The sequence below is a fragment of the Oncorhynchus gorbuscha genome, linkage group LG09 (genome assembly GCF_021184085.1).
Source record: "Oncorhynchus gorbuscha isolate QuinsamMale2020 ecotype Even-year linkage group LG09, OgorEven_v1.0, whole genome shotgun sequence".
Classification (NCBI taxonomy): Eukaryota; Metazoa; Chordata; class Actinopteri; order Salmoniformes; family Salmonidae; genus Oncorhynchus; species Oncorhynchus gorbuscha.
In genome coordinates this window covers 17474969-17499426 of record NC_060181.1, presented here as the reverse complement: position 1 = coordinate 17499426, position 24458 = coordinate 17474969, and the positions used below count along the sequence as shown (strand labels likewise).

The window sequence follows — 24458 nt, the reverse complement described above, 5'->3', positions numbered from 1 at the left end:
GGAAAGCTATATATACACTCATTTTTCTGCACTTCACACAGGTCAGAGATCACCAGGAAAGCTATATATACACTCATTTTTCTGCACTTCACACAGGTCAGAGATCACCAGGAAAGCTATATATACACTCATTATACTGCACTTCACACAGGTCAGAGATCACCAGGAAAGCTATATATACACTCATTTTTCTGCACTTCACACAGGTCAGAGATCACCAGGAAAGCTATATATACACTCATTTTTCTGCACTTCACACAGGTCAGAGATCACCATCAGCCAGGCTCAGATCAATGGCCCCATACACACTCAGGTTGTACAACTGATGTTCATTGCATTTGGTGAACACCAGAGTCAGGTGATAGTTGAGTTGAATATTCCGATAAAGAGAGATTCGTTAATTTGTTCAAATTGCCAGTTGTACAAGTTGGTACCTGGTAGAAATACACATTTAGGTGGTCACACCTGCGGAAAAAATATGGTCCAAAGGCCCCAAACATGTTGCCATGGTAACGTGGGCAGGTGCGTGGTCTTGGTGGTGTGTGCTGGGTTGGTCTTAGAATTCCTAGGGACTGGGGGGAGAGCAGGGTGGGTCCTCCCACCATTGATATACAATATCAAGTGACGCAGCAGTGGATAGTTGAAGAGGTCTGTCTCCAGTACGCACTACCACCACTTCTCAAACAGTATCCTGTCCTGGGATAGGCCTAAACTGAGCAAGGTCTGGACCACGCTCTCTATCATAGGTGGAGGGCCACACAGGTAACACAGCATAGTGTTAGGGTCGACGTGGCGACGCAACTCCCCTTCTGATAGCCTCCCACCTGTGGAAGATCAAATCAACAAGAAAATGTACTTTCATGTAGTGCTGTCATTTTATGGGCTAGCATCCATTTAAATGAATTGGGAATGTATTTTTTAACAGCCAAACAAAATAAACTATCTTTAGTTTCATTTCCAACCCATTGCAGATTGTCTCAGTAAACATTTGTGGTTGTGTCAAGGTCATTCTGTAGTACTTACGGTACATGGACGGTTGGAGTTCCTGGTCGATGTCTGCCGTCTGTGCAGTGATGTGGAAGCCACAACTTCAACTGTAAACCCTTGCTCATCAAAATGTCATAAATCGATAGAATGAATGCATCAAGGGTGGCCATCTTGATTATAGTCAAGTTCTGCAAAGATGGACCTAGTTAAGCTGCAAGCTAACCCAGAACAGAGCGAGACATTTTACTCTTCATTGTAATCAGTGGGGTGATATCAATACTATGCATGGCAGACTCTCTTGGCTAAGAGTTGAGGAAAGACTGACTGCATCACTTCAAGTTATAAGAAATTCCAAATAGTTTGCACAGTCAACTTACATACAGCACTGAGAAACATACACTTTCCCCCACCAGACATGCCACCAGAGGTCTTTTCACAGTCCTCAAGTCCAGAACAAATTCAAGGAAACATACAGTATTATACAGAGCCATGACTGCATGGAACTCCCTTCCATAGTGAAGAGCAAACCTGGTTTCAAAAAACAAATAAAGCAACACCTCACGGCACAACGCCTCTCCCCTATGTGACCTACTTGCGGTGTGTGTGCAACTGATACACACACTACATGTTCATGTTTTTGAATGCATGTAAAGTCTTGTCTGTAGTCTTTTTTGTTACGTGTCAGACACCAGTAAGACCAAATTTCGCCATAATGGGGATCCTAATAAAATCAAATCAAAATTCTCTCTGCTTCTCTCACACAGCAAAGATGTTTAGGGACTGGGGAGAAAATGCAATAACGCAAAGAAAGCAACATTTTCAAACTGACATCAGTTTGACCGGTTTTAAGGAAATTAAAAGCTGTTAAAACGAGCCAAAAAATGTTTTGTTTGGCTTAGATGCATATTTTATGTGGTTGAAAGACTAAAATCAGATTTTATGGTGCTTATAAAGATAGGGCCCGTCTGTAAATGTGGCAGTGCTGGTCGTGTATTCATTCTCTATGATGAAATAAATAAATCATATTTCTCCACTCCTGTTCCTGAGTCAAAATTTACATTTGGTGTGTAATTTTACTGCAACAAATGCTTCATTCTGCAGGTGTTAATGTTATATTAGGCAATGCGAGAGGTTATAGACTTACAGTCCAGATTTCAGTTAGGTTACTATTCCATTTAAACCATCTGAACAGCACAGTTCCCTTGACGTGCCATTTTGACAGACACTACTGCACTGTTGGAGCTAGGAACACGTTTCTCTACACCCGCAATAACATCTGCTAAATATGTGTATGTGACCAATAAAAATGGATTTGAAGTCCCTTAGGCTACACACTAACAACAGATAATAAAAGAAACCTCAATGTAAACCCACCTACTCCCCTCCCAAACCCACCCGCCCTGCGGATATAACCACAGGGATTGCGAGTTATGAGTCAACCCACGTACCCCCCCTCACTTTGAAGAGCAGCTCTTGTTCGTTCTTGGCGCTGTAGCAGAGGTGGGTGGAGCCTATGTTGTAGCCCCTCCCTACTTTTGCGGGGTTCTGTCGTAGCAGGTCAACGTCGTGAAGCAGGATGGAGTATAAAGGGTTAATGCCCACGCCCCCAACAACAGGTCAACACAGGGGTCAGAGGGCACGGGGTCAAAGAAGAAGTTACCGCCCACACGCATTGCTACATGGGAGTCCATGGTGCACTGAGGAGAGAGAGAGAGAGAGAGAGAGAGAGAGAGAGAGAGAGAGAGAGGGAATAAATAGTTTTTATTTTGTAATGATAAATAACTCAGGTATGAGATGTGTCCACATTCTAGAAGTCTGCTTTCTGTTCCCTATTGTGGAGAAAGTCTGTTTTAGAGGTTAAAAAAGCAACATCCAGTGCAGCATCGGAGTCTCAGGAGACACAGACGCTGTTACACACACACACACACACACACACACACACACACACACACACACACACACACACACACACACACACACACACACACACACACACACACACACACACACACACACACACAGAGCTGTTACACACACAGCTGTTACACACACAGCTGTTACACACACACACACAGCTGTTACACACACACACACAGCTGTTACACACACACACACAGCTGTTACACACACACAGCTGTTACACACACACACACACACACACACACACACACACACACACACACACACACACATACACACACACACACACACACAGCTGTTACACACACACACACACACACACACACACACACACACACACACACAGCTGTTACACACACAGCTGTTACACACACACACACACACAGCTGTTACACACACACAGCTGTTACACACACACACACACACACAGCTGTTACACACACACAGCTGTTACACACACACACACACACACAGCTGTTACACACACACAGCTGTTACACACACACACACACACACACACACACACACACACACACACACACACACACACACACACACACACACTGTTACACACACACACACACACACACACAGCTGTTACACACACACACACACACACAGCTGTTACACACACACACACACACACAGCTGTTACACACACACACACACACAGCTGTTACACACACACACACACACAGCTGTTACACACACACAGCTGTTACACACACACAGCTGTTACACACACACACACACACACACACACACACACACACACACACACACACACACACACACACACACAGCGGTTACACACACACACACAGCTGTTACACACACACACACAGCTGTTACACACACACAGCTGTTACACACACACAGCTGTTACACACACACACACACACAGCTGTACACACACACACACAGCTGTTACACACACACACACAGCTGTTACACACACACACACACACACACACACACACACACACACACACACACACACACACACACACACACACACACACACACACACACACACACACACACACACACACAGCTGTTACACACACACACACAGCTGTTACACACACACACACAGCTGTTACACACACACACAGCTGTTACACACACACACAGCTGTTACACACACACACACAGCTGTTACACACACACACGGTTTTTCGGATGACTGCCTTGCCTGGTTCACCAATTACTTTGCAGACAGAGTTCAGTGTGTCAAATCGGAGGGCATGTTGTCCGGTCCTCTGGCAGTCTCTATGGGGGTGCCACAAGGTTCAATTCTCGGGCCGACTCTTTTCTCTGTATATATCAATGATGTTGCTCTTGCTGCGGGCGATTCCCTGATCCACCTCTACGCAGACGACACCATTCTATACACTTTCGGCCCGTCATTGGACACTGTGCTATCTAACCTCCAATCGAGCTTGAATGCCATACAACACTCCTTCCGTGGCCTCCAACTGCTCTTAAACGCTAGTAAAACCAAATGCATGCTTTTCAACCGATCGCTGCCTGCACCCGCTTGCCCGACTAGCATCACCACACTGGATGGTTCCGACCTTGAATATGTGGACACCTATAAGTACCTAGGTGTCTGGCTAGACTGCAAACTCTCCTTCCAGACCCATATCAAACATCTCCAATCGAAAATCAAATCAAGAGTCGGCTTTCTGTTCCGCAACAAAGCCTCCTTCACTCACGCTGCCAAGCTTACCCTAGTAAAACTGACTATCCTACCGATCCTCGACTTCGGCAATGTCATCTACAAAATTGCTTCCAACACTCTTCCCAGCAAACTGGATGCAGTTTATCACAGTGCCATCCGTTTTGTCACTAAAGCACCTTATACTACCCACCACTGCGACTTGTATGCTCTAGTCGGCTGGCCCTCACTACATATTCGTCGCCAAACCCACTGGCTCCAGGTCATCTACAAGGCCATGCTAGGCAAAGCTCCGCCTTATCTCAGCTCACTGGTCACGATGGCAACACCCATCCGTAGCACGCGCTCCAGCAGGTGTATCTCATTGATCATCCCTAAAGCCAACACCTCATTCGGCCGCCTTTCGTTCCAGTACTCTGCTGCCTGTGACTGGAACGAATTGCAAAAATCGCTGAAGTTGGAGACTTATCTCCCTCACCAACTTCAAACATCAGCTATCTGAGCAGCTAACCGATCGCTGCAGCTGTACATAATCTATTGGTAAATAGCCCACCCATTTTCACCTACCTCATCCCCACAGTTTTTATTTATTTACTTTTCTGCTCTTTTGCACAAGAATATCTCTACCTGTACATGATCAACTGATCATTTATCACTCCAGTGTTAATCTGCAATATTGTAATTATTCGCCTACCTCCTCATGCCTTTTGCACTCATTGTATATAGACTCCCCTTTTTTCTCTACTGTGTTATTGACTTGTTAATTGTTTACTCCATGTGTAACTCTGTTGTCTGCTCACACTGCTATGCTTTATCTTGGCCAGGTCGCAGTTGCAAATGAGAACCTGTTCTCAACTAGCCTACCTGGTTAAATAAAGGTGAAATAAAATAAATAAATAAAAACCACACACACACAGCTGTTACACACACACACACACACACACACACACAGCACACACACACACACACACACACACACACACACACACACACACAGCTGTTACACACACACACACACACACACACACACACACACACAGCTGTTACACACACACACACACACACACACACACACACACACACACACACAGCTGTTACACACACACACACACACACACACACAGCTGTTACACACACACACACACACACACACACAGCTGTTACACACACACACACACACACACAGCTGTTACACACACACACACACAGCACACACACACACACACACACACACACACACACACACACACACACACACACACACACACACACACACACACACACACACACACACACAGCTGTTACACACACACACACAGCACACACACACACAGCTGTTACACACACACACAGCTGTTACACACACACACACAGCTGTTACACACACACAGCTGTTACACACACACAGCTGTTACACACACACAGCTGTCACACACACACAGCTGTTACACACACACAGCTGTTACACACACACACACACACACACAGCTGTTACACACACACACACACACAGCTGTTACACACACACACACACACACACACACACACAGCTGTTACACACACACACACACACAGCTGTTACACACACACACACACAGCACACACAGCTGTTACACACACACAGCTGTTACACACACACAGCTGTTACACACACACAGCTGTTACACACACACAGCTGTTACACACACACAGCTGTTACACACACACACACACACAGCACACACACACACACACACACACACACACACACACACAGCACACACACACACACACACACACACACACAGCACACACACACACACAGCTGTACACACACACACACACACACACACACACAGCTGTTACACACACACCACACACACACACACACACACACACACACACACACACACACACACACACACACACACACACACACACACAGCACACACACACACACACACACACAGCTGTCACACACAGCTGTTACACACACACACACACACAGCTGTACACACACAGCTGTCACACACACACACAGCTGTCACACACACACACACACACACAGCTGTCACACACAGCTGTCACACACACACACAGCTGTAGCTGTCACACACACACAGCTGTCACACACACACACAGCTGTCACACACACACAGCTGTCACACACACACAGCTGTCACACACACACAGCTGTCAAACACACACACACACACAGCTGTCACACACACACAGCTGTCAAACACACACAGCTGTCACACACACACAGCTGTCACACACACAGCTGTCACACAGCTGACACACACACACACACACACACACACAGCTGTCACACACACACACAGCTGTCACACACACACAGCTGTCACACACACACACAGCTGTCACACACACACACACACACACACAGCTGTCACACACACACACAGCTGTCACACACACACAGCTGTCACACACACACAGCTGTCACACACACACACACACACACACACAGCTGTCACACACACACACACACACACACACACACACACACACACACACACACACACACACACACACACACACACACACACACACACACACACACACACACACACACACACACAGCTGTTACACACACAGCTGTTACACACACAGCTGTTACACACACAGCTGTTACACACACACACACACACACACAGCTGTCAAACACACACACAGCTGTCACACACACACACACAGCTGTCACACACAGCTGTCACACACACACACAGCTGTCGCTGTCACACACACACACAGCTGTCACACACACACACAGCTGTCACACACACACAGCTGTCACACACACACAGCTGTCACACACACACAGCTGTCAAACACACACACACACAGCTGTCACACACACACACACACAGCTGTCACACACACACACACACAGCTGTCACACACACACACACACACACACACACAGCTGTCACACACACACACACACACACACACACACACACACACACACACACAGCACACACACACACACACACACACACACACACACACACACACACAGCACACACACACACACACACACACAGCTGTCACACACACACACAGCTGTCACACACACACACACACACACACACAGCTGTCACACACACACACACACACACAGCTGTCACACACACAGCTGTCAACACACACACACACACAGCTGTCACACACACACACACACACAGCTGTCACACACACACACACACACAGCTCTCACACACACACACACACACAGCTGTCACACACAGCTGTCACACACAGCTGTCACACACACACACACACACACACACACACACACACAGCTGTCACACACACACACACACACACAGCTGTCACACACACACACACACACACACACACACACACACACACACACACACACACACACACACACACACACACACACACACACAGCTGTCACACACACACACACACACAGCACACACACACACACACACACACAGCTGTCACACACACACACACACAGCTGTCACACACACACAGACACACACACAGCTGTCACACACACACACACAGCTGTTACACACACACACACAGCTGTTACACACACACACACAGCTGTTACACACACACACACACAGCTGTTACACACACACACACACAGCTGTTACACACACACACACAGCTGTTACACACACACACACACAGCTGTTACACACACACACACACACACACACACACACACACACACACACACACACACACACACACACACACACACACACACACACACACACACACACACACACACACTCCTCTGCTTTATCTGTTGTCACAGTCCCCACACTCTAACCCAGTACAGACGGAAGAGTTAACAGGCCCATCAAACAATCCCAGGGCTGAGTACAGTCTCCAACCACTTTACTGTGGAATATCAGACGGCTTTATGTGGCGACAACCACAGTCACACACAGCTTACTGCTCAGAGAAGACACAGCTACTGGATGAGATCAGACTTACAATACAACCTAGAAAAACACACACACACACACACACCAAATGGAGAGACAGGCAGAAAGACTGACAGACACTGCTATTGATTTTGAGGCAGAAACAAAGTACATATGAAAATGTTCATTTCAATGTACACACACACACACTTACCTTGGTGTGTATCCAATGTGCGGGGGGATGTTCTGTGTATTTGACAGCCAGCTCGATAATGCCCTCTCTCTGCAGCAGACCTGGACTGGAACACACAGAGAATCCTCCTACCTTCTCCATACCAGGGATAAAGAAGTCCACCCTGGACACACAGAGAGACAGACCGAGAGACAAAAAGAGAATCCTCCTACCTTCTCCATACCAGGGATAAAGAAGTCCACCCTGGACACACAGAGAAACAGACCGAGAGACAAAAAGAGAATCCTCCTACCTTCTCCATACCAGGGATAAAGAAGTCCACCCTGGACACACAGAGAAACAGACCGAGAGACAAAAAGAGAATCCTTATTGTTAAATAATGCAAAACATGTCCAACTGAGAACGTAATCTAACGGATTCAAAAGCAACCTCAAAATGTACAGAATGTGTCCATGTCACTCACATATCTTTACATAACATACCACAGGAAGTGGTAACTTTCCACAAGTTTGGAGAAAAAGAAGAAAAAAAGTAGGCAATAACAACTAGCAAGCATCTCTCCCTCTCTGACACGTAAAACAGACACACACACACGTCTCTCCCTCTCTGACACGTAAACAGAGACACACACGTCTCTCCCTCTCTGACACGTAAACAGAGACACACACACACGTCTCTCCCTCTCTGACACGTAAACAGAGACACACACACACGTCTCTCCCTCTCTGACACGTAAACAGAGACACACACACACGTCTCTCCCTCTCTGACACGTAAACAGAGACACACACACACGTCTCTCCCTCTCTGACACGTAAACAGAGACACACACACACGTCTCACCCTCTCTGACACGTAAACAGAGACACACACACACGTCTCTCCCTCTGACACGTAAACAGAGACACACACACACGTCTCTCCCTCTCTGACACGTAAACAGAGACACACACACGTCTCTCCCTCTCTGACACGTAAACAGAGACACACACACGTCTCTCCCTCTCTGACACGTAAACAGAGACACACACACACGTCTCTCCCTCTCTGACACGTAAACAGAGACACACACACACGTCTCTCCCTCTCTGACACGTAAACAGAGACACACACACACACACACACACACACACACGTCTCTCCCTCTCTGACACGTAAACAGAGACACACACACACGTCTCTCCCTCTCTGACACGTAAACAGACACACACACACACACACACACGTCTGTCCCTCTCTGACACGTAAACAGACACACACACACGTCTCTCCCTCTCTGACACGTAAACAGAGACACACACGTCTCTCCCTCTCTGACATGTAAACAGAGACACACACGTCTCTCCCTCTCTGACATGTAAACAGAGACACACACTTCTCTCCCTCTCTGACACGTAAACAGAGACACACACACGTCTCTCCCTCTCTGACACGTAAACAGAGACACACACGTTTCTCCCACTCCTCCTACCCATCTGTCATATGGACTGGAGGAGGTGTAAGGTATAGTATTTACATCCATTACTGAACCCCGGCGGGGCAACGTACCAACCTCTTCTGTTTATACACAACACAAACCGCCCACCAACAGTATGGGCCACAGAGTTGAAGGGGATATTTATCAACTGAATGTACTTTTACATCATAAATTAAACATGTTTATGGATGTGTGCTTTGCTTTTAGCTACAATACTAATGCTGTTTTCCTTTGTAGCTCAGTGGGTAGAGCGTGCCACGTGTAACGCCAGGGTAGTGAGTTCGATTCCCGGGACTACCCATTGGTAATGAATGCACGCATGACTATGTCGCTTTGGAAAAACAGAGTGCTAAATGGCACATGTTATGAAGCCTGTTAGTGGGTCTGAAACAATCTTGTAAGTTGGAAATCCCCCCTAACTGCTTCCTGCTGTCATCATATGCATTTGTTTATCAACTTATTTTTTTACCTGTATTTTAACCAGGTGGGTTGATTGAGAACAATGTCTTTTACAGTTTCTCAATTGCTAAAACACTAAAACACCATTGGCTGAACAAAGTTCTCAGTTGCCTGGACTCATTTAGCTAATTATGCAGTCTGTTGTCAATACCTTAAACCATTTCACATGATAAAACACTATTTGCAGATCTCACTTAGACTTTTCAGCAAAACTCTAAACACATTCTCATTCTCAAAACACATTCTGCACTCTAATGCACATTTCATCCATACTGGTACTACAGTGGCAACAATCAAATACAAATAGAGAACATATGTCATTGATTGAACACAACCACTCAAAGATGATTTAACCCGTTTCAAATGATGTGACACAACCAATATTGATTTTATTTATTTCACCTTTATTTATTTAACCAAGTTGAGAACAAGTTCAACAATATAAGCCAGTTCAGAGAGCAAACAGGTTGTTGAAGGTGGGAAGGAGAAAGTCTGAGAATGGATACTGTAGTACAGTGTATTGTAGGCTGTATACTGTACAATGGATGAATTGTATGGCCCTGAACATTGTGCTTTCCATTTATTAACAGAACTGACTGCGCAATAGATTTTGACTGGTTGCAGGTTCATATCAACAAAGAACAAGAATTACAGTATCACAGAGACAAAGGGCAAGTTTGTGAGATGCAGGGTACAGTACTGTAAAAATAGGGGTACAAGGAGGAGGAAGAACAAAAAACTAAATTGCAAAGAGCAAAGCAGAGTAGTAATTTCTGATCAATTTTGAGCTACTAAGATAGAACATGTTTCCGTTCATCAAAGGACAATGACGAAAAAATATGAATATTTTTATTTATTAAAAATGTTCTTCTCCCTGAGAATTGTTTCTATTTTTTGGTGTATTGTTTGCTGACTGCTTGAGAGTGTATATCATTTTGATCTCATTGTTTATGATTTGAGAGCAGTGTTTGAACACAGGTAAAACTGTTTTGAGGCGAATGTTTTATTTTGCGAGAGGAGTCAGAGGTTATGTAAATAGTGCTTGAATACGAGGTTTTGTGTTGAATGTTTTCAGGAAATGGAGCAAGGTTTCAGAAATTGTGTTTTAGCAATTGAGAAAAACGAACACAATGACCTGGGGAACAGTGGCAGGGCAGAGCAACACTGTAAATAGCATTACACACATTCAATACAACACTTCCCTCTAGTGCCTGGTAAAGGTATTACAGCCATTATAAAAAGAGGTTTGCGCAAGACCTTGATGGATTGCAGCAGGTCATTTCTCTCACTGTGCGTGATGATTGACAGCAGCCTGTGCCCGATAATGAATCTGTTAACCTCTATACCTTTTGTCCAACAAACTGTTGATGTGATATACTGGTTAATTTACCGTATCTACCCATACCTATAGCCTACGCACTTGTGCAGATCTGAAAGGTGTAAACATCCTCTCCCCAAAGCCATTGGTGTAAATGCTGTATTCAGTCTCCTTTCAATGAGCTATGTATGTCGCCAAACAAATGACAGTACTGTACTACTCACCCACTGGCCAGCTCTGAAAGTGAAGTCTGGATGGACAGCTAGCCAGAGGCGTTTCACTGTCTCAGACTCGTTCGTCCATGATGCCACATACCCGCGCCGGATATACACGCTGGACACACACACCAACACACAGTTTACAAATGAAATAACCTGTCAATCAATCATGAAGATTAACACAATTAAACAGTGGCAATAGTTGAGAATCTGTACATTAGAAACCTTTAGCCTAGACATACACAGATTAACAAAATGTCTTCGATATTGTCAGTCTCATAACACAGATCTAAAACTGTTTTCAGTTTTGGATTGCATAAACCACAGGTTTGTTGCTACAGTACAAACACAGCTGGATGGTCACTCACATCTTGTCTGTAGTTGCTGGCTGTCCTCTCTAGATGGTCCGTTTGTCTTCTGGATGACATTTTCCTGAAAAGACAACAGAAATGCCTACTTTATTTAAACATGTCTGTCTATTAGAAAATAATGTAGCCAAGCGAATCAGCACAAAGGTCAGTTACGTGTTTAACCTCTGTGGCCCTTAGAAAGACTGCGGTCTCACCTGTGTGCTGACGTCAAAAGAAACAATAAATAGACTTGTACCCATTGTCAAATGGGTCCAGCAAACTGTAAGTAAATCATGATCATCTAAAAACAGGCGAGTAGCTCCGAGTGTATGGCAGCTTTGGTGTTGTTAAAGACGTGACAGGTGTAGTAGCCGCACAATCATAACCACCGTTTTTAAAAACAGAGAAATCCATAGCATGCTAACTCAGTCAGCCCAGTCACACAACAAGCCTATGCCCTTTTCACTTAACATTTACAGCTATCGTAGCACTGACTGCATTCCCTAAGGAATATAGCTAGTCTCTTTGAAAAGCAAGTCTTGCCAATGTATGACAATATGTTTGATATGATTTGCTTGCAGGTTAGATAACCTTCCTGAAATGTGTGGAAGATTTGTTGACTCCGGAAGTGATTGACGGCATGCTCTTTCGTGTGTTCATATTTGCGCAGATACTGCGCATGCCACATGGATGTTCTATCAATAATCAGTTAAAGCATTTGAGTCATGCAGATGTATAGTGTATAGATTTATTTTTTGGATAGTGCAGCCTAATGTTTTATTTTTTAGTGTGTTGGATAGGATATCATTGTGGTGAGCTGGTCTTGAGTTCAGTCTAACGTTACCTACCTCGTCTTTCTCGCAGAATTCAATGGAAGGGGAACGTGTCGACGGAGATACTCAAGTCCACACGATGAATAACAAACCTGGGAAAAAGCAAAGCAACACAACCAAGAGGACTATACAGTCTAACACTAATGGGGTTACTTTCAACTCCATCCGAATAAAAAAAGAACCAGGAGACTTTGAACGGAAGGAAATTGGTGACCATTCCAAACGTCCTTTGCTGGAGAAGCAAAAGCACGTCAAGCAGCATCAAACTACGTCCAACCAAGCGACCCGGTGTAGCAAGATATCGAGGAGTCCTGTGGTGATACTAACAAAATTGTCCAACGTAAGATGAGTTAGTAGTCTTTCCCCAACATGCGACTTTTAAGGATGGATCGAAATGTACAGAATGGTTACCTGGAGGAAAATCTAGTCCAGGGGAGGGTCATGTCATTTATGAAATTTCAAATTCCCAGTGTTTTAGAATTAGTTTCTTATTAGGCTATTTATCGACGTGCCTGATGCTGCCCCTCATCTCTGATTCTAAGCTGGGCACTCAATATCAAGTGAGCATATTGGCTATTTAGTGTGATGCACAGAGCAGTGCAGAGCAAGTTATATTTCTAAGATAGCTGCTGGGATGGTGTAAATTACAACTAGGCTGCATTATACACTGCAATGGATATTCCAACCCTGAGCTCTGGCCTGCTCTGCTCTTGCTGATCTGCCTAACCAATGGCTGTGCTGTGTAGCCTACAGTGGCAGTTCAGCAAGAGAGTCAAATGCTTCTTCCGCAAATACTATTTGATTAGGCCTAGTCCAAAAGATGAACTATCTTGCTCGCTGACTAGTCTATATCCTGTATCCTGTTCAGTTTGAGAAGATGAGGAGGACCGGAGGTCAACTTTGATAGCTTGCGGCTACTATATTGTTTTTAATTAAATCAATTATGTTTCCTGCCCATGGTGTATTTATCAGAGTTATTGACCTCCCAATAAACCAGATTTGAGTAACTTACATTGTGCTGAAACTAAAGCTGCAGCCGCAGCACAATCAATCGAAGATGGACAGCTCATAAACAAATTATGTAAGGTGTTGGTTTCACGAGCTGAAATAAAAGATCCCAGAAATGTTCCATAAACACAAAAAGCTTGTTGTGGACACATTTGTTTACATCCCTGTTAGTGAGTATTTCTACTTTACCAAGATAATCCATCCACCTGACTGGTGTGGCATATCAAGAAGCTGATTAAACAGAATGATCATTATGCTGGGGACAATAGAAAGCCACTCTAAAATGTGCAGTTTTTGTCACACAACACAATGCCACAATTGGCATGCTGACTACAGGACTGTCCACCAGAGCTGTTGCCAGAGAATTTAATGTTAATTTCTCTACCATAAGCCACCTCCAATGTCATTTAGAGAATTTGGCATGTGGTAACCACACCAACCCAGGACCTACACATCCGGGTCCTTCACCTGTGGGATCGTCTGAGACCAGCCACCTTGACAGCTGATGAAACTGTGTGTTTGCACAACCAAAGAATTTCTGCACAAACGGTTAGAAACCGCCTCGGAGAAGCTCATCTGCTGCTCGTCGTCCTCACCAGGGTCTTGACCTGATTGCAGTTTGAAATCATAACCGATAAATGCTAACCTTGGTTTGCTGATGTCAACGTTGTGAACAGAGTGCCCAGTGGTGGTGGGGTTATGGTATGGGCAGGCATAAGCTTCGGACAACAAACATAATTGTATTTTTATCGATGGTAATTTGAATACACAGAGATACCGTGACGAGATCCTGAGGCCCATTGTCGTGCCATTCATACTCACCAGACATGTCACCCATTGAGCAAGTTGGAGATGCTCTGGATTGACATGTACGACAGCATGTTCCAGTTCCCGCCAACATCCAGCAACTTCACACAGCCATTGAAGAGGAGTGGGATAACTTCACACAGCCATTGAAGAGGAGTGGGATAACTTCACACAGCCATTGAAGAGGAGTGGGACAACTTCACACAGCCATTGAAGAGGAGTGGGATAACTTCACACAGCCATTGAAGAGGAGTGGGACAACTTCACACAGCCATTGAAGAGGAGTGGGATAACATTACACAGGCCACATCCATAGACCAGGGCCTAATTTATTTTAATTGACCGATTTCCTTCAATGAACTGTAACTCGGTAAAATCCTTGAAATTGTTGCATGTTGCGTTTTATATTTTTGTTCAGTGAAGGTTGTTGGTTTATGCTGACTGTGGTTTCTTCATCTTTCTAATCTATTAAGGTGGTGCTTAAGACTCTTCTGAGAGAAACTAAAGTGCGTTTGGTGAAGGAGGAGACAGATGCCAGGAGGGATGAAGACAACAGTGAAGGTAGGACATGTACATACTCCAGTCTACACCCAATACTGCAGTGAAAATGGGTGATACATTACTGAAGATTTTAATTTTATATCAGCAGGGATTATTTCTTTATTCTGGAATTAGGAAAATTATATTTCTCTTTTTTATGTGTCCCCTCTCCCACCCCATAGGGTGTGAACATTATTTACAATAAGGGTTAGATGAAGAAAATCAGACCACTAATGAAAATGGATGGCCTCCCTTCAGCAAAATATATTTAACCTAAACCCTCCCTGAAGACTGTAAAAAAACAAGTGACCCTCCCCTATACCCAAATAGGAATTAAAACACAAAGCGGGTACCAGAAAACATGCCTAGCATTTATCCTCACTTCTTGGACAGACTAGAGCCTTACATATGTAGTTTTATAAACTGTTATTCGACCTGTGTGCATTAGAGGGCAATGCAGGAATTTTTATAGCACACAGGGCTGAGGGCCTGAAGGTTGTGAGTTCGCCATGGACAAGAGTTTGGGTGGAAAGATCTCCTTTATTGTAAAATCATTGCATGAATCTGTCACTGTGTTTTCAGGTCAGAGAAAAAATTGCCTTTTTATAAACATTTCATGCAATTGTTCATATTAGCAGAATCTTTTTTAATAACACACAAATTACAAGACTATACAAATGGATGGAGAGCGAGGCCTATGTGTTAATCTTATCATATTTCTCTAATGCCAAATCAGTGTGTTTTGTTTGCAACAAAACTGTCCCTGTTTGCAAATAATTAAATCTGAGACATCATTAGGAATTTGAGCATGGTACTTTCAAAAGTTAGGACTACCTTTCCACCCAAGACTGAGTAGGCCCTACCTTTCCACCCAAGACAGAGTAGGCCTACCTTTCCACCCCAGACAGAGAAGGCCCTACCTTTCCACCCCAGACAGAGAAGGCCCTACCTTTCCACCCCAGACAGAGTAGGCCCTACCTTTCCACCCCAGACAGAGAAGGCCTACCTTTCCACCCCAGACAGAGTAGGCCCTACCTTTCCACCCCAGACAGAGAAGGCCCTACCTTTCCACCCCAGACAGAGAAGGCCCTACCTTTCCACCCCAGACAGAGAAGGCCCTACCTTTCCACCCCAGACAGAGAAGGCCTACCTTTCCACCCCAGACAGAGAAGGCCCTACCTTTCCACCCCAGACAGAGAAGGCCTACCTTTCCACCCCAGACAGAGTAGGCCTACCTTTCCACCCAAGACAGAGTAGGCTTTCCTTTCCACCCCAGACAGAGAAGGCCTACCTTTCCACCCCAGACAGAGAAGGCCCTACCTTTCCACCCCAGACAGAGAAGGCCTACCTTTCCACCCCAGACAGAGAAGGCCTACCTTTCCACCCCAGACAGAGAAGGCCTACCTTTCCACCCCAGACAGAGAAGGCCTACCTTTCCACCCCAGACAGAGAAGGCCTACCTTTCCACCCCAGACAGAGAAGGCCTACCTTTCCACCCCAGACAGGGAAGGCCTACCTTTCCACCCCAGACAGAGAAGGCCTACCTTTCCACCCCAGACAGAGAAGGCCCTACCTTTCCACCCCAGACAGAGTAGGCCCTACCTTTCCACCCCAGACAGAGTAGGCCCTACCTTTCCACCCCAGACAGAGAAGGCCTACCTTTCCACCCCAGACAGAGTAGGCCCTACCTTTCCACCCCAGACAGAGAAGGCCCTACCTTTCCACCCCAGACAGAGAAGGCCTACCTTTCCACCCCAGACAGAGAAGGCCTACCTTTCCACCCCAGACAGAGAAGGCTCTACCTTTCCACCCCAGACAGAGTAGGCCCTACCTTTCCACCCCAGACAGAGAAGGCCTACCTTTCCCACCCCAGACAGAGAAGGCCTACCCTTCCACCCCAGACAGAGAAGGCCTACCTTTCCACCCCAGACAGAGAAGGCCCTACCTTTCCACCCCAGACAGAGTAGGCCTACCTTTCCACCCCAGACAGAGTAGGCCTACCTTTCCACCCCAGACAGAGTAGGCCTACCTTTCCACCCCAGACAGAGAAGGCCTACCTTTCCACCCCTGACAGAGAAGGCTCTACCTTTCCACCCCAGACAGAGAAGGCCTACCTTTCCACCCCAGACAGAGAAGGCCTACCTTTCCACCCCAGACAGAGAAGGCCTACCTTTCCACCCCAGACAGAGAAGGCCCTACCTTTCCACCCCAGACAGAGAAGGCCTACCTTTCCACCCCAGACAGAGAAGGTCTACCTTTCCACCCCAGACAGAGAAGGCCTACCTTTCCACCCCAGACAGAGAAGGCCTACCTTTCCACCCAGACAGAGAAGGCCTACCTTTCCACCCCAGACAGAGAAGGCCTACCTTTCCACCCCAGCAAAGTACATTTGTCTCATCTGCTATAGGAGGTTGTAGTTTAGCCTCTGATTGTCAAAGAAATGAAGCAATGCATATCCCCATATGCATTGGAGTCACGTCTGTCCTGTGTATTTTACAGCTTGGTTCACAAAGCATCTCGGACCAAAGCTCTGTTATACATCACTTTATTTAATCAGATCTGTTTTTTTTCTTAAATCTTAAGCTAACAATCTTCTCATAAAAGTTGTTCATAGTGCGTCGGACAGATGCGTTTTGCCATTTTCTTTCATACCTTCTCAATTCGAGTCTTGGTTTTAAATTAACAGCCCTTCACTGACAGAGGTATGCTATTTAAAGAGTGGATATTATTATTTTGAGGTCAACAACTCTGATAAATTCATAACGGGCAAGAAACCTATTGTTTTTAAATCTATTATAGTAGTAGCAAGCTATCAAAGTTGATATTTGGTCCTCATTTTCACAAGCTGAACAGAACACACTGCTATTCTGAGTTCAAGGCCTAATCACCTCTTTATCCCTTTCCCTCAGTCTCTTCTCCGCAGTTCTTTCCTTGTCCACACTGCACCATCTCCTTCACTGACTGTTACTTCCTGGAGAACCACATCAAGACCAAACACCAGAAGCAGTACCTGGCCATGCTGAAAAGCCATGTCTCAAAGAGTAAAACCGTGTACGCCCCCACACACAGCTGTCCCCAGTGCAGCTGCATGTTCCATACCCCACGACAGCTACACATCCACACCCGCCAGGCCCACCCCTCCGCCCTTCCCCAGAAACCTGCCCGTCCCCCCAGGGTTCCGGGGAAACTCCACCCCTGCCCGCAGTGTGCCCGTAGATTCCCGTACCTGGGAACCCTGCTGAAGCACTGCAAGAATTTGCACAAAATGGCTGTTTTTCGCACCGATGGTCATATCAGTTGTGCTGACTGTGGGAAGAGCTTTGAAAATTGCTGGGGACTAGGGCCACACCGGTGTCAAGAACCAGAGGGCACTAAACCTAAGGACACTAAGACGGTGGTCTGTCTGGAAGTCGGTTTCCATTGCTCAGAGTGTGGGAAGATCCTCAGTACTCCTACGAGCCTGGACACTCACATGCGCATCCACACTGGAGAGAAGCCGTACGAATGTAAGGAGTGCGGCAAGCGCTTCTCAGAGAACAGCGGTTACCGTTATCACTCGTTAATACACTCGGGGCTCAAGCCGTTCAAATGCCAGGACTGCGGGAAGACTTTCAAACGGAAGTCGCTCCTCTGGACTCACATGTCGGTTCACACTGGTGAGCGGAAGTTCTCCTGCACCCAATGCGATAAGCGGTATGCAAGCAGGGCCCATCTGAAGCTTCACCTGCGAACACACTCGGGGGAGAGACCTTTCAAATGCACCGTTTGTGGTAAAGACTTTGCTGACAAAGCTTATCTGAAAACACACTTGAAGATCCACAGCAACGAGAAGAACTACCACTGTGGGGTTTGTGGGCGGGCGTTCTTGAGGCTGGGGTTGTTGAAGTTACACATGCGCTCACATACCGGGGAGAGGCCCTACCACTGCACAGTGTGCGACAAGAAATTTTTCAGACTCTCACACCTGAAGAACCATCACCTGACTCACACGGGTGAGAAACCATACACCTGTACCGAGTGCGGTAAAAGCTTCACTCAGTCTGGGGATCTGTCCAAGCACAAGCTCCTACACACTGGGGAGAAGCCATTTGAATGCCCTGAATGCCCCAGCCGGTTTAACCGTTCTGGTTCTCTGTCCAGTCACATGAGGACCCACACTCACCGTGATATAAAGCCATACTCCTGCCAAGAATGTGGGAAGAGCTTTTATGAACAGAGTCACGTCAAAGTCCACATGAAGACCCACACAGGGGAGAGACCGTATCCCTGCCCCCACTGCCTTTTCAGCTTCACTCGGAAAGCACATCTCTCCAAACACCTGCCTAGATGTCGTAAATGATCCATGGTTGCCATTTTTTATTACACCTTTTTTATTATGAAATTCATTGTATTCATAGGAATCACTTTTAGATGAATCCACCACAGTAAAACAATAATGTTATATAGTCATGGAATACATTGAAACATTATTATACAGAGCAAAAATATAAACGCAACATGTAAAGTGTTGGTCCCATATTTCATGGGCTGAAATAAAAAATCTCAGAAATGTTCCATAAGCACAAAAAGTTTATTGCTCACAAATTTGTTTACATCCCTGTTAGTGAGCATTTTTTCCTTTGCCAGGATAATCCATCCACCTGACAGGTGTGGCATATCAAGAAGCTGATTAAACAGCATGGTCATTACACAGGTGCGCCTTGTGCTGGGGACAAAAGGCCCTAAAAAATGAGCCATTTTGTCACAAAACACAATGCTAGAGATGTTTCTAGTTTTAAGGGAGCGTGCAATTGACTTGCTGACTGCAGGAATGTCGACCAGAGCTGTTGCCAGACAAATGCTATGTTAGTTTCTTTACCATAAGCCGCCTCAAGTCGTTTTAGAGAATTTGACAGTACATCCTACCAGCCTCTCAACCGTAGACCATGTGTATGGCATTGTGTGGGCAAGCGGTTTGCTGATGTCAATGTTGTGAACAAAATGCCCAGTGGTGGTGGGGTTACGGCATGGGTAGGCATAAGCTATGGACAACCAAGACAATTGCATTTTATCGATGGCAATTTGAATGCACAGAGATATTGAGATCCTGAGGCCCACTGTCGTGCCCTTCATCCGCCGCCATCACCTTGTGTTTCAGAATGATAATGTTGCAAGGACGTGTACACAATTCCTGGAAGCTGAAAATGTCATAGTTCTTCCATGGCTTACATACTCACCAGACATGTCACCCATTGATCAAGTTTGGGATGCTCTGAATCAACGTGTATGACAGCATGTTTCAGTTCCCACCAATATCCAGCAACTTCGCAGAGCCAGTGAAGAGGAGTGGGACAACATTCCACAGGCCACAATCAACAGCCTGATCAACCTCTATGCGAAGGAGATGTGTCGCGCTGCATGATGCAAATGGTGGTCACACTAGATACGGACTGGTTTTATGATCCACACCCATACTTTTATGTTTAATTAAGGTATCTAGGACCAACAGATGTATATCTGTATTTGCAGTCATGTGAAGTACATAGATTAGAGCCTAATTGATTTATTTTAATTGACTGATTTCCTTTATATGAACTGTAGCTCAGTAAATCTTTTAAATTGTTGCATGTTGCGTTTATTTTTGTTCAGTATAGTAGATCATAGTTACATTGTTTTGTTAATGAACACCCTTTTTAGTACTTTTTTTCATTTCATTTAAAATAATATTACTGTATGCTGAATCTCCTGGGAACAACTGATGGTGACAAAGCCTACGAAAGAGAAATAAAAGTTATCAGTCAGCGAATTGATCAGTCTGCCATCTGAATGGTCTGAATTGTATGGCTCAAATCTTGATTGTGTACTCTAATACAAAATTATTCAGTCAGTTATCCTCAGATAATGGCTACAACTGTTTCCATCTGAACTAGGGGAGGCATAGCAAATACATAGTGTATTCAGACCCCTTAACTTTTTCCTCATTTTGTTACGTTACAGCCTTATTCTAAAATGGATTAAATAATTTCCCCCCTGAATCTACACACAATACCACAATGACAAAGCAAAAACATTTTATAATTTTTTTGCAAAAAAAATATCAGATTTACATACTGTAAGTATTCAGACCCTTTACTCAGCACTTTGTTGAAGCATCTTTGACAGTGACTTTTGGGTATGACGCTACAAGCTTGGCACACCTGTATTTGGGGAGTTTCTTCTGTTCTTCTCTGCAGATCTTCTCATGCTCTGTCAGGTTGGATGGGGAGTGTCGCTGCACAGCTATTTTCAGGTCTCTCCAGAGATGTTCAATCCGGTTCACATCCAAGCTCTGGCTGGGACACTCAGTGACATTCAGAGACTTGTCCCGAAGCCACTCCTGCGTTGTCTTGGCTGTGTGCTTAGGGTCGTTGTTCTGTTGGAAGGTGAACCTTTGCCCCAGTCTGAGGTCCTGAGAGCTCTGGAGCAGGTTTTCATCAAGGATCTCTTTGTACTTTGCTCTGTTCATCTTTCCTGACTAGCCTCCCAGTATCTGCCGCTGAAAAACATCCCCACAGCATGATGCTGCCACCACTATGCTTCACCGTAGGGATGGTGCCAGGTTTCCTCCAGACGTGATGCTTGGCATTCAGGCCTGAGAGTTCAATCTTGGTTTCATCAGACCAAATAATATTGTTTCTCATGGTCAGAGTCCTTAAGGTGCCTTTTGGCAAACTCCAGGTGGGCTGTCATGTGCCTTTTACTGAGGAGTGGGATCTGTCTGGCCACTTTACCATAAAGCCCTGATTGGTAGAGTGCTGCAGAGATGGTTGTCCTTCTGGAAGGATCTTCCATCTCCACAGAGGAACTCTGGAGCTTTGTCAGAGGGACCATTGGGTTCTTGGCCACCTCCCTGACCAAGGCCCTTCTCCCTCTGATTGCTCAGTTTGGCCGAGCAGCCAGCTCTAGGAAGAGTCTTGTTGGTTCCAAACTTCTTCCATTTAAGAATGATGGAGTCCACTGTGTTCTTGGGGACCTTCAATGCTACAGAAATTGTTTTGGGACCCTTCCCCAGATCTGTTCCTCAACACAATCCTGTCTCCGAGCTCTACGGACAATTCCTTCGACCTCATGGCTTGGTTTTTGCTCTGACATGCACTGTCAATTGTGGGACCTTATATAGACAGGCGTGTGCCTTTTACAAATCATGTCAAATCAATTGAATTTACCACAGGTGGATTCCAATCAAGTTGTAGAAACATCTCAAGGATGATCAATGGAAACAGGATGCACCTGAGCTCAATTTCAAGTTTCATAGCAAAGGGTCTGAATGCTTACATAAATAAGGTATTTCTGTTTTTAATTTGTAGTACATTTGCAAAAATTTATAAAAATCTGTTTTGCTTTGTCATTATGGGGTATTGTGTGTAGACTGAGGGGAAAAATGTAATTACGGCCTTATTGTCAAAAATACATACAAATTTGAAAAAAGGGGGAGGGGTCTGAATACTTCGGAATGCATTGTAGAGCCTGTATGTCCCCTTTCCTTTTGCCCTGTGAACCAGATGTGTGAAAAAAGGGGGAGGGGTCTGAATACTTCGGAATGCATTGTAGAGCCTGTATGTCCCCTTTCCTTTTGCCCTGTGAACCAAACGTGTGAAAAAAAGGGGGAGGGGTCTGAATACTTCGGAATGCATTGTAGAGCCTGTATGTCCCCTTTCCTTTTGCCCTGTGAACCAGATGTGTGAAAAAAGGTCAGGCCCTCAGCACGACTCCTCTTTTAAGACGGCAGAACACACCGCAGCACACCATCTCACATAGGCATCATTACTATGACCTTTAGAACACAGAATGAGAGAGGCCAGGAATACTGGGAGAAATGGGATTCATCATTGGAAATTGACTGATTGAAAGATGATGTAATTGTAACCTGTTCATTGTACCTGCCTGTTTTGTGTTTGTTTTCAATAAAAACAAATAAAAGGATTAATCATTATGCCTACATTATAGGCTATTTGCCAACAAACTCTGGCAATTTCATAAAATAGAATATTCCTTTATGTGCAGCATTGTACAAAATCATAATTGATTTCCTCTGTAATGTATGGGTAAATGATTTCCACACCATAGCACTTGCATTATATCCTTAACAGAAACACATCTAAATACAGGTATCGACAGAGGCAAGATTCTGATGCCACATGGGTAGCGTTGGCCCATCTCTGGTGACCTTCTGTGTCTTTCTCCTTCACAGCTTCTAGACATCTCTGGGTCTGCAGGTGAACAATCTGGCCACTCAGCTGAAGAAAAATCTAAATAATGAATTGTGTTTGTATCATCATGTCAAGTAACCACACAAACACCTACAGTGCCTTCAGAAAGTATTCAGACCACAGGATGTTGGTGTCAACTTAATTGGGGAGGACGGGCTCGTAATGGCTGGAGTGGAATGGTATCAAACGCATCAAACACATGGCTTCCATGTTTTAGATACCATTCCATTAGCTCTGTTCCAGCCATTATGAGCTCTCCTCCCCTCAGCAGCCTCCACTGATTCACACCCCTTGACCTTTTCCAAATTGTATTGAGTTACAGCCTAAATTTTAAATGGATTACATGGAGATTGTGTGTCACTGGCTTACACACAATACCCCGTAATGTCAAAGTGGAATTATTTTGGGGGGAAATCTTTACAAATAAATGAAAAGCTGGAATGTCTTGAGTCCATAAGTATTCAACCCCTTTGTTGGGGGCGGCAGGTAGCCTAGTGATTAGAGCGTTGTGTTTGATACCAT

At 45.1% G+C, this 24458-nt stretch overlaps 1 protein-coding gene and 1 pseudogene across 1 annotated transcript; one reads left to right on the top strand and one right to left on the bottom strand.

Annotated features, from left to right (window-relative positions):
* Positions 1 to 203: 203 nt before the first annotated feature.
* LOC124043089 lies at positions 204 to 13143 on the bottom strand (annotated as a pseudogene).
* Positions 13077 to 20309, top strand: LOC124043216 (gastrula zinc finger protein XlCGF57.1-like). Its single transcript, XM_046361544.1, has 3 exons — positions 13077 to 13693; positions 15642 to 15729; positions 18618 to 20309. The coding sequence occupies exons 1-3, from the start codon at positions 13391 to 13393 to the stop codon at positions 20045 to 20047; spliced, it is 1821 nt and encodes a 606-aa protein (XP_046217500.1). The 5' UTR covers positions 13077 to 13390; the 3' UTR covers positions 20048 to 20309.
* Positions 20310 to 24458: the final 4149 nt, after the last annotated feature.